General features: G+C 39.6%; 1 protein-coding gene across 2 annotated transcripts; it reads left to right on the top strand.

Annotated features, from left to right (window-relative positions):
- Positions 1-829: 829 nt before the first annotated feature.
- On the top strand, positions 830-6187 carry POL{LAMBDA} (DNA polymerase lambda (POLL)). Of its 2 annotated transcripts, none has more exons than XR_015265218.1 (12): positions 830-1001; positions 1136-1253; positions 2054-2200; positions 2439-2942; positions 3136-3291; positions 3814-4047; positions 4178-4266; positions 4445-4535; positions 4618-4708; positions 4857-4924; positions 5327-5402; positions 5554-6171. XR_015265218.1 is itself a non-coding variant. In XM_086793942.1 (12 exons), exons 1-12 carry the CDS (start codon positions 928-930, stop codon positions 5650-5652), a joined length of 1734 nt encoding a protein of 577 aa, XP_086650068.1. In that variant the 5' UTR covers positions 831-927; the 3' UTR covers positions 5653-6187. The 2 variants fall into 2 exon arrangements, 1 of the variants encoding a protein (XP_086650068.1); XM_086793942.1 differs by having other exon boundaries at positions 831-1001; positions 4631-4708; positions 5554-6187.
- Positions 6188-12630: the final 6443 nt, after the last annotated feature.

The raw sequence follows: 12630 nt of genomic DNA, 5'->3' as shown, positions 1-12630 counted from the left end.
CTATAGCTTTGATCTGTGATAAGATGGATCTGTACCTAGACTATGGGTGCAATCCCCTTCCGATTGTGCATCCTTGATGTAGACAGTCCACTAATGGCCTTGTTTAGGACAAGTTCTGGTGGTATGGGAGTATGGGACGTCGAGGTTGGTTGGTAGAGACGGAACCTTAGCTCCTATATTTAGGGGAGATCTTGTGTGTGGTACGAGATCTATGGTTGGGTGGTGAGCTAGCGTGCTAAACCCCTAATATGGCACCCCTCTATTTGGGTCCAACGTGCTAATAATTAATTAGCACCCGTAAGGGTCCAACACGCTAATTATTAGCGCTCTAAAGTGAAAACCTTATAGATTTTTTTAAAATCTCTCTGATCGTCGTCCTCTCTCTCTCTCTCGTCGTCACATGGGAGACCAGGGCGCACGGAAAAAAAAGGATCAGATCATCGTCGTTCTCTTTCTCATCATCGTCGTTTTCTTTCTCTCTCATCGTTGTTCCCTTTCTCTCGCTCATGCATGGGGGCTTTGCCCTCACTGTGAATCATGAGGCGAAGCCCTTTTTATAACCTTCACTGAGGCGGTTATGCGAAGTTTATGGAGGCACGCCTTTCTTTATGACCTTCACAAAGGTTTCCAGTGACCTTTCATCATAAGGTTTGTGATTCACTCCATCCTTCCTCTCCGACCAATTAATTGATGAAACAGAATTTTGGTGCCATATTAACCAACCTAACCCCCAAGTTAATAAATTTAACCCCCTGGGTTAGCCTTAAGTACACAACACAAAGAGGGCATAATAATAATATTTATTTCAATTAAAACCTGTTACTAACATAAAACTATTAAGGAGCCATGAGTCAAACCTTGGGCGTTACTCTACTGTGTTTCTTCGCAAATATACAAAGACTATGAGTGATCGCCATCATCAGAGGCATGGCGGCTCGGCGCAAACGAAGCGTGTTGAATGCAGAGAGGGACCCCAAACTGCAAAAATGTCCTTCAGCCAGGTTCCAATACGCTTGATTAATTATTTTTTTCCATACAAACATATTAGTATTCTCATATCTTCCAATCGCATCTGCTTGATTAACGATTCACAATGTAAAACCCTAAGCATAAGTTGATGAGTGTGCAATTGAAGGATCGCCGAGGCAGAGAATGGAGAGGGCATGAATGATTTGGCAACCTGCAAGAGTGGCTGTTTTGAAGGTGTCAATGCACTCTTTATCAGTGGAGGTGTAAGCCCAAAACGTCTGCAGGTGTGTGTATTGATGTGTTTTTTTTAATTTTTTTTAAAAAGCAACCTTTTTCACATAATATTTTTCTATATGCATACAACATACACATGCATGTGTATATGCATTTCAATATATCTTTACATATGTTAATGTATGTGTGTAATTATGCATGCATGCATGTGTGTATGTATATATTGCAAGTACCCTATGTTGGCTGGTTGGGGTATTGTCTGACCATTGCGATCCAGTGAAGGTGTACCGTGTGCCTGTTTCAGGCTGGTTACACAGAAAGGGCATGCCCGGGGAGGAGGAGAGTGGGGGTGGAGGGGTGAGGGGGGGAAGAGAATCCATCGTGACCACCCCGGGAGGCTTTGTGCCTGCCTGAGCCCCTGCCCATGCAACAGGTGCCGGTTTTTCTGTAACCAGCCTCAATCCTACACTGTTTTGATGCTTGTTATTTAATATGTCTTTAACAAATAAGATTACAATTGATAAGTTGTTGCAATTTCACTGCAGCTCTATGACATAAAAAGCATTGAATGGATGTGTATTTCATAAGCATCCTCTGTGGGGACCGATGTGGCAAATGTCCTTGTTATTCCCCCAATTAAAAGCCTGTAGTTTTATCATATACATCTCTCCAGGCATGATGGTGTGCATGTTTATCATGCTATTTTCATGTTTATTGCTTGTGGATAATGCTGCATTTCTTTTGTACGTAATATAACCTCATAGTTGTGCCAAAGATTCCTGATGCTCCTTCTCTATGCCCTTGTTTCCAAAGGCTACGATATGTGTTGCATGGTATTTTTCTTTTGCAGATATGGAAAGAGCGAGTCAAAGGTCAGGGTGGAATTGTCGTGGAACCATGTGATGGCAAAAAATGCTTGACACATGTGCTGGCAAATGATCACAAGTTCTTAACAAAGGATGCTTCCATACAGAAGTTGAAGATTTCTAAGAAAGTGGTATGTCCATAATTTGGCCCTCTTTTTTGGATTAGGATGCTCCGAAAGAAAATTGTGGGGTTCTAATGGGTTTTATCATGTGGATTTATCTAGCTTCACAAGGGGTGCCCTCTTGCTCGCTTGTGTTAGAAAATTGTCCTGATTTGAGATGTGTTGATACTTTGATTCTGTGAAGTTTTTAGACTAAGTTAAGCAAGGTTTTGAAAACCCTCTAATTTGTATATGCTTGTTAGTGCAGTTTGTTCTGAAGTACGAGTGGATCGAGGACTGCTTGAAAGAAGGGAAACTTCTCCCGTGTGACCTTTATCATCTAGAAGACCTGGCATCCAATTCTTCTTCTTCTTGTATAACAGGAGAGGTTCAAGCAGTCTCAAACAATGCCCTACCAGAATCGAGGACAACCACATTCTCGGTAGAAATGAAAGTTGAAGACCCTAAGAAAGATACGGAGATATCACATGGGGCATGTCATGTTGTTGATGAGCCAAATGTGATGAAGTTAGGCGTTGAGACTGATATTTCAAGCCCCAAAACTGAGAATTTAATCTTTGATGAGGATGATAACTTTGAGAGAAAGCTGGACTCAGATGAAGAGAACGAATGTGAAAAGCATGACATGGATAGGCATGGAAACTGTGAGCCTCCGGGCTTGAACAAGCATATCACTGGAATACTCAGAGAAATGTGGGACATTTATGAATCTGTGCTTGGAGATGAATGGAGGTCTTTGACGTATCGAAAGGTGAATTTGTCCTAACGGTCACTATATCTTTTATATGCTTGTTGCACATGGGCAGAGAAACTGTTTATCTTGTCATACTTTGGCCTGTATGCAAGCACCTCTTCTTCTCGTAAGGGCTTATAGAATATGGTATTCGGCTAGTTAAGTGCAAGAAGGTTTTGATTCATGCCTACAATCTGCAATGTGAGTGCAGGCAGCAATTCAACTTGAAAAGCTACCATGTAGAATCTTGAACTTTGAGGATGTGAAACATCTTCCTGGAATAGGAAGCTCTATGGTTGAGAAAATCAAGGAGATACTATGCACCGGGCGGCTCCAAAAGCTTGAGAGCTTGAAAGCTGATCCTAAGGTTAGTATATCTTGAAACACACTATAATTTATATGATTATGAATCATTCAGCCATACTGATCGTAACTTTTTTGTCTGCAAAAGAAACCTTGAATTTATCAGCATTCTAAGCATGAGTTGTTCTCCAGTGATAAGCACAAGAAAGTTGCACGCACAGAATTATCTGTTGTAACAAGTGCTGCAACTAGGACTGAACATTCTGCATGACCAACTGTGGGTAGCTATGCTGTTCAGAAGGTTATGTTTTATCATATTCACCTTTAGGAATACCCATTCATGACAAATTGCTTCCATGGGGAGCATAGGCTGTGTCCACTCATAAGATTTCATCTTTTTCCCCATTTCAATGCATTCAAAGAGCATGACTTCGTTTGAGTGATGATGAATACCTTGTATTGCAGATGCCCTCTAATGTTGGTCTTGTATAGAAGAAGAAAAATTCTATGAAAATTTTACATTGGATTGTTTTATTATGTACTTGACACTAGGACTCTCACTTACCATGCAAGCTGACGTTGACAGGTGCAGACATTGCAACATTTAGCCTCTATCTGGGGTGTAGGACCCAAACTGGCCCAAAAGCTTTACCAAGCAGGACATCGAAGTGTGGAAGATCTGGTGAAAGAAACTTCATTGTCCCAAATGGCACGAATAGGTGTCATGTACTATAAAGATCTAATGCTGCGTATTCCTCGAGATGAAGTAGAAGCAGCAGAGAAGTATGTTCAAAGGGTAGCTGAAGAACTCTGTCCAGGGGTACACTCACAAAGTTTTTAATGAAGTTTCTTCTTCAAGTGTTAATTTTCCTAAAATGGTACGTAATTGACTCATGCTTCTTTGCTTATGTGGCTCTTTTGCTTGTTTGTGTGGTGATGTCCTCTTATAGATATGCATAAGAGTTGCTGGGTCATATAGGAGGGGAAAATTGACATGTGGTGATATTGATTTTTTAGCCACTCATCCAGATGGTTACAGGTATCAATTTTGCAACCAACGTCGTACAAACTGAAACTTTTATGAGGATTTTGGTTTCACCACATCCAAAAGAAAGTAGGGTCATGTATACAGTGTGCTCATTGACTTGTGGTATGTTATACACAGGCACATCTAATGTGATACATATAAAAACCTAGAATTTTCTGTTGTTTTGCAGCCATAGGGGCTTTCTTCTGAAATTGGTAGAGAAGCTCAAAAGTACTGGTTTTGTCACGGAGGGTCTACATTGCACTGACCATAGCTCAGAGGTTGATAACACTCATGTCTGTTGGAATCTCTGTGATTTTTTTTGGTTTTGGCAAGACACCCTTACTCTTGTAACTGACTCAGTGGATCAAATCAGGGCACAAAGAAGGTGGATACATTTATGGGTGTCGGTCGAATACCCCAGCATCAACATTATCGGCGATTAGATATTAAGGTTATTTAGTCCTGCTTTCACCAAAGCCACATGAAGAATCGGTCATTACAAATCTATGGATTCTATTTGAAAATATGTATGTGATTGCTTTTTCTTTTTACACGTACAAGAGCTCAACTGTGGAGTTTTGGATGTATTTGAGTTGCAGGTGTACCCTAAGGAAGCATATGCCTTTGCTTTGGTGTATTTTACTGGCAATGATGTTCTCAACAGAAAGTAAGTGTAATTTCTACTCAATGCTCCATTTTCCACTGATCAATCAAACTTGAACCTGCATTTGAAATTTTCATAAAGGTGCAAAAATGGTGCATATGCTGAGTGCTTGTCTCTTCTTAAGGTTTATGAGATTGATTTTATTTCCCATTGAGATTGATTTTACAAAACTCTGAACTGAGGTAGAATTTTCATAATGGTGCATATGCTGAGTGCTTGTCTCTTCTTAAGGTTTATGAGATTGATTTTATTTCCCATTGAGATTGATTTTACAAAACTCTGAACTGAGGTAGAATTAATCTGACTGTAAAATATATCTAAATCACTTTTTTCTGCCTGGGGTTAAGTAGGCACAAAAAGGTAATCTGTAGTGTCTACTGATATCATGATCGTTTCTCTGCACAGGATCAGATATGCAGCACAACGCAAAGGCTACAAGTTGAATGATCAGGGTTTATTCGTTCGATTTGGTGGGAAAAAGGTATTTTATGATTTATATAGTGTTTATGTATTTATGACATGCAATAAAAATTACACACTGCATGATTTTCATATCCATTTATGGCATTAGAATCCAGGTAAAATTCTGTGTGTGATAACCATGATACGCTTTCCATGGTATCAATGAACAGGGCATATCAAGTACAAATTGTATACCTTGTGAGACTGAAGAAGAAGTTTTTAGTAAGGTCGGGTTTCCATATTATGAGCCTCATGATCGGAACTTGTGAAAATATTTGAAGAATTTTAGATATGCTAAGGCCCATTACACATCGCCATACCCCTGCCTGCCCATGCTGACATAGTGGGGGTATCCACCGCCCATAATTCATGGGCAGGCAATCTCCCCTGCCCATACATGTGTGTAACGGGCCTAAGTAAGTTGTAAAGTTCACAAAAATCAAATCTCCTATTACAAGTGCTCTTTGGGGCTTTTGATACAAGTACCTTGACTCTTTTGGATGCACATACAAACCATTCCCTATTGGGAGTAAAGGTTGAAACTCGCACCCTCTTCTGAGCAGCCTGGTGCAATAGCCCCTTTGGGCAAACTTATATTTTTAGTGATTACACGTTGCCAAAAAGTACTTGTATACAAAGGTGGCATTGACATCAATGTTACCTCCAAACTATAAACTGTTTATGTACAACAATCCCGCAAAAATTTAGTTTTCCTCTGTAAATTTTTCCCTTAATCTGCAAAATCTCTAAAATATAATATTTGAGATATGCAATCTTGTACATAAAAACTGTACATTTTTTCTAGATCCCACAATGGGGTTGAATTTGCACTCATCCTATGTGTCCTTTCATGTTTTAGTTGGACATGTCTCTAAAATTGTACAAAAATTCTCAATGAGGATGGTGTATAAAGTTGAATGTGTTGAAGCAATGATATATGCAAGGTCATTTACTTTTTTAATACAAAATTTTACCCTAGATCGTTGGCGCGTAACTTTTTTTGCAATATTTATCACAAGCCCGGACATCTCTCAATATGGAAGGGGTTTGGTGAACTCCAAGATATCTAAATATTTAAAAAGTACAAGCTTTGGGAATGGGGGATTATCTAGTACAAAAGATCAAGCACGTGAAGCTTGTTCTAGGCTTGACATGGTTTCTTGGACATAGAAATGGACTCTTGATCTCAAGTGTCAATTGGAAAGCATATATGACGAGCTCTAGAGGATTTGAGAGAGATTTGGCTTTCAAACATGGTTCTACATGGTGCTCAGTGCTTGCACACATTTTTAATAAGGTGGAATACAAAGGATGACACTGCTAAAATCTTGGATGGTTATTATTTTTGGACAATCCCCAATGGAAATTTCATTCACGTTATTACATCTGTAAGGTAAGCGACTAGGGAAACTTGTCGAAGAATTTTTGAAGGCTTCTATCACGAAGAAATATTGAAGCCATTAGACACTTGCTATTGCGATTGGGCACTTGCTATTACCACGAGGTATTGTATCTGAGGCATATTGGCTTATCGATAGCTTTATGGGCCTATGATTCAGGCCATATTGGCTAATGGAAAGCTTTATGCGCTTACGATTTTGCCATATGGGTCTATAGGCAACTATGTGGACTATTGGATAAGCTATATTGTCTAGTATCTACATAAATATATAAATTCTTGGCATTTTCATGGGGCTTTTTTTTATAACATCTCGTGTATATGAATTATTGATGGTTGTATAAGGATAATCTGGCATCTCCCATGGAGAGAGTAAGTCCCTCAACACTTGTCCATGATATTTTTTTACTTAGGTAATAAAATACTCCAAAGGGCGGGGGGTCGGTCTCTTTCGGCCTTTTCATATATACAGATCTCTCTTTTACAGTTTTGGGGAATTAAGTGGTATATGTTAAAGGTTGTGGCTAATTTACGTTTTTAATTGAATTAATGGTCATGTGTTTTGAGAAATCCCTTCGGCCCCACTCCAAGTTACATTGGTATCATAGCTTCGGCTCTTTTACAGTCTTGTGTGAAGACGATCCTATTGGGGCATAAATATTGGCTATTAGTGTAGTTAAACAATGTGAGCCTATCCATTTATGGAAGCAGATATGCATCATGCGCTGCATAAGCAGAAGAATGTTTGGCTTATGGATATATGAGTTCATGTAATCTACTTTGGAAGCACATACTTCGCTTTTGTGCTTGGACCAGTTTATTGGTATTTGGGTTATTCTATTGAAGCCCACAATAGTCTCTTCCAAACTCATGACTGCTGAGAGATGTAATCGCGGTGTTGAGTGTATGTGGGAAAGCACCCTAGAGGTGCAAGATATTGTGGTAAGATAAGAATGTCACATGTGATATTGTATGGTGTGTGAGTGTTGACCAAAAGAGTGGAAAAGAGAGTGTCACATGACATGATGATGTGTAAAGTGGGATAAGGCTAGGAGGACTGTATCATTGTATGGTTCATTTTGTAAATACAATAGAGAGCTTGTGTTGAGTGTGCTACTTTGTTTCTCATGGAGTTTTTAGTGTGGTATAACCCACCTTAATCTTATGTCTATCACTATAATCAATTCCATATTAAGATATTAGGATTGTTAACATGGTATCAGAGCTAGGATGGGCTCTTGGTCATGGTGAATACTTATGTATAGTTTTCTTGTTTATGAGGTTATTTGATTAAGCATTATTTTCAGTTTATTATGAAAAAATTTAGCACACTCGTTGTCATTAGTATTGCATTTGGAGAGATTATTTTGGTGATTGGAGAGAGTCTTGGAAGCTGCTCATGGAGAGTTAGAGATTATGGTGCTGCCATGGAAGCTGAAAATGGAGATTTCAACAAGTATGAAGGCTATGGAGTCTTTAGTGTCAACAAGGAAGCTGCCAAGGAGACAAAGGTGTCTCAAAAAGGTTGGTTTTGTGAGTTTTGTCTTAACTTTTGGTTATTGAGTATGGGAGAATGATCTTGTGGAGGTGCATGCTTGTCAAGATGATGGCAAGTGAGATGGTGGACTCAATGGAGTTCACATGTGTGTGCATCAAGAAGAGGATGCACTTGTGTGTTTCTCAAGGAGATGAGAAAAGTAGTGAAAGTTGTGGGAACTTTCATATGTGTATGCACCTATGGTTTCTCAATGGGAGAAACTTGACAAAGCAGCCTCGAAGTTTGTATGCAAGGAAGTAGCATGCAAGTAGTGAAGTTTGATTTAAAGCGTGCAAGGCCATATTAATTGCTTGTCACGGGAGATGCTATGCATTTTGGAGCTCAATGTAGCCATGCTAATGGTTACTTGAAACCTCAAGAAGAGAGGTTGAGAGAAGAACAGGCACGGTATTGACAACTCAAGCCACTGTGGTGGAGAAGCCTTCTTGGAGGACTAGGGAAGAATGACTGTAAAAGTCAGTTAGATGATGGTAGCTTGACAAAGCTGGGCAAAATTGCAGATGTTACAGTATTTGTGTGGAAGATTAACACGAGTGAAACGAAAGCTCACCACAAGGAGGTGAGGCGGTGATTTGGACTACAAGAGGATGTTCGAGTAAAGAACACTACTTGCAGGCAAGGCGGCAACCCTTGCACACAAACTAAAGAAGCCCACAACCTGCAGGAGTCGCTGTGGCACACAAAGCCAAAGAGAAAGACAAGGGAAACCGCTACGAAGCTCTCAACAAGCAGCACTACAAAAAGTAAAGGGAAGCCTAAGAGAAGACGAGCAAGAGGTGAGGGTCGCAAAGAAGAAAGCAACCAATGAAGTCGACACAGAAAGGTTGCAGTCAGAGTTGCCATGAAATCTCTAGAGAAGAGAGCTTGGTTGCAGAGAGTAGCCTGTGAAGGACTCGAGAGAAGATGACCACGTGCTAGGTGGGTCCACAAAGAAAAACAAAAGCACATGGCACATTCCAACAATAGCAGTAGGAGCGTCTCCTCTAAGTCTGGCATCCACTAGGTTCCCGCGCATAGATGAGGAGATTCTCATTAAAGTGTTAATTTCAACCTTAGTGAACATAAGGATAGTTCACACACCCACCATTGTCAAAAAATAATTGTCAAAAAATAGTCCATGTCTTTGACGCTTGTTCATATGGTGTTGAATACTAAATCTAATCGTCTTTAAGGAGATGAAATCCACACATGGAGGGTCCCCTTCCCGGTTGCGGCTAAAATGGTTTGTAAATCATCTTCACCCATTGGTATGAGGGTTGCCTTGCCTGAACTCACCGAGAAGCTCAAAATGGTTGTCGTGTGATGTGTGCATGAGCGATGCACGTGCAAGGTGCACACACATGGGTTGGTTCCCACCCGAACTTCTATGTTCAAATTGGACTTAGTGGTTCCGCTGTGAGCGAGTTGACTTAAAATGGACTCGATATCTAAGATGGTAGACACGTGCATACACACTCCAATTTCGCATTGAGGGGGAGTGTCGAGAGAGGCGTGTTGCATTTGGCAATGCTACATTGGTGTTATGGTGATGGGTCAGTTGTGGAACACTTCGATTACGAGGGGGTGTTGAGAGATGTAATCACGATGTTGTGTGTATGTGGAAAAGCATCCTAGAGGTGCAGGATATTGTGGTAAGATAACAATGCCACATGTGATATTGCATGCTGTGTGAGTGTTGACTAAAAGAGTGGAAAAGAGAGTGCCACATGGCATGATGATGTGTAAAGTGGGATAAGGCTAGAAGGCCTATATCATTATATGGTTGCAATAGAGAGCTTGTGTTGAGTGTGCTACTCTCTCTCTCTCATGGAGTTTTTAGTGTGGTATAACCCACTTCAATCTTATGCTTAATCTTGTGTCTATCATCATGATCAATCCCATATTAGGATTGTTAACAATGACTAATATGATAAATAAGAGATTGATACTTTTTATTTTTTGTTTGTTTTGTGTTTAGCAAATATGCATTTTGGATAAGTGCTTATCCTTGTATGTGTATACAAGGAGAAGGGTGAATTGCCTTGAGTTGTTTTAATGAAGCATTTTCAATGGTTGAAAAGCTTGGTATCTATGGTATACATGATTATCATATGGATTTATGGCTCCCTTCACTCGGATGTATTGGATTCATGAAGCACATAACTCATGGATTGAGGATGCTTCTATGGATTTCTATTGGTGGTAGCTAGAATGGATGTTCAACTATTGGTGGCCAAAATGCCTATAAACTATGTGTAGCAGAAATGTTTATGAAGCACCGGGACTATGCTTGTTAGTGATGTTTATCTTATGTTACATACTTTAGCTCACCTCTCCTCCAAGGTGTGTGACCAGAGTACCAACACATAGTGTATGTGGTAGAGTGAACTTAAGCCCAAGGTGTGTTAAATTGCCAACACAGAGTGTAAATGGTAGAGTGGACATGTGGTATGGTACTTATGTCTACACCAAGGGTCATGTGGACATGATGCCTGTATGGTAGGGGGCTTACATCTAAACCAAGGGTCATGTAGACTGAGGTCTACTGTAAAGATTTTATAGCTTAATTAACATGATTAAGACTTAATTAATGAACATAAGACAAATGCTGTAGGAAAAGACTGAGTGATTGCATTAAGACGGGGCCTTTCTTAAATAGAGGCCGAAAAGGTACAACTAAAGAGGCACATCCCTTGTGAAGGGGTGTGGCTCTTGAATCAATGGTTATGTCCTTAGGACTTAGGGGTGTGTCTTTAATAAATAGGCATGTTCTTTGATAGTGACCCATGTGCAAGGATGTGACTCTTCACAGGTGTCTTTACAGTTAATAAGGGATGAAGGGGTAATTAGGGAGAGATTAAGAGAGTAAGTCACAATTGTGACATTCCCTCCCACTTAAAATAAGACTCCGGCTAAGAAGAGATGGTTGTCTTTGAAGGAATTCCGAAAGAAGTTCTGGATATTCCTGTAAGTCTTCATCACTTTGCCCAAGTAGAGTCCGAATCATCAAGATCTCTCCATTTAACCAAAAATTCTGTAGTGAGCTTATGTCGTGTTTCTTTCTGTCTAACATCAAGAATTGTCTATGGAATTAAGAGTATGTGTTCATCTTCGATTTCTGGAACATAATCCAATTGCATACTTCTTGAGCCAAGAAATATGGAAAGTTGGATGAATTCTACCCCAAGAAGGTGGTAATTCCAACTTATAACCGAGGGATGAGTTCTTCTTAATAATACGAAAGGGTCCATAATATTTTGGACAAAGCTTTGGAAAGACTAATTTCACTGTCTTGTATCGATGAGGGGCAATATATAATAATACCAAGTCTCCTTCTTGAAATTCAATGTGACGATGCTTATTAAGTGTGCGCTGATATTGCTCTTGTACATTGACCATCTTATCCTTAATCTGTAAACATAATATCTTGCATCTCTTGACTGAGTTGGTATGCTAAAGCCACTTTATGTTGAAGAACAAAGTTGGCAGGAACAAGGGGAGTATGGCCATAATCTGCTTGAAAAGGTGTCATTCTAATAGCTGAATGATAAGAATTATTATAGGCAAACTCCACCAAAGGTAAATATTCTCTGCATATGAAGCTGATTGAGACTGAACATAATGACAGCATTTCTTCCAGAATTTGATTAACTCGTTCCGTTTGTTTATCTGTTTATGGATGATAAGCACAGCTAAAGAGTAAATTTGTACCAAGAGACTTGAATATCGAAGTCCAAAAATGTCATGTAAATTTTGGATCTCGATCAAAAACTATAGATTTTGGCAACCCATGAAGTTTGAAGATGTACTGTATGAACAGTATTGCAATATCCAAAGCTTGGGCTACTTTCTTGCACGGAATGAAATGTGCCATCTTAGAAAATATGTCAACCACCACAAGAATCTGTGTATTGACTTTAGAAGAACGTGGCAATGAAGTGATAAAATCCAGACTAATACCTTCCCAGCGTTCATTTTTGGGAACTACAAGTGGTTGAAGAAGACCAGCTAGAACTTGTCTGCTAGCTTTCATACGTTGGCACAAAAGATATGTTGTGACAAACTTAATAACTTCTTGCTTCATTTGAGGCTAATATTATGTAGTCGTCAAAAGATGATATGTCTTGTTGATGCCTGGGTGTGTAGCATAAGTGACCTTGTGATGTTCTTTCACCAAGACTCTTCGAACATGAGTATCATGAGGTACACAAATACGATCCTAATATAATAAACCATCCACTAATGTATATGCTCCATAAATCTTAAATTCGGAAGAAGTTGCATTTTGAGAATTGAGAATTTGAAATGCAT

Source organism: Cibotium barometz, chromosome 60 (assembly GCF_041138505.1).
Source record: "Cibotium barometz isolate CiBa-2024 chromosome 60, ASM4113850v1, whole genome shotgun sequence".
In the NCBI taxonomy this organism is placed as follows: domain Eukaryota; kingdom Viridiplantae; phylum Streptophyta; class Polypodiopsida; order Cyatheales; family Cibotiaceae; genus Cibotium; species Cibotium barometz.
Note: the sequence above shows the minus strand (reverse complement) of the source record. Positions and strands in the feature narration are given on the sequence as shown.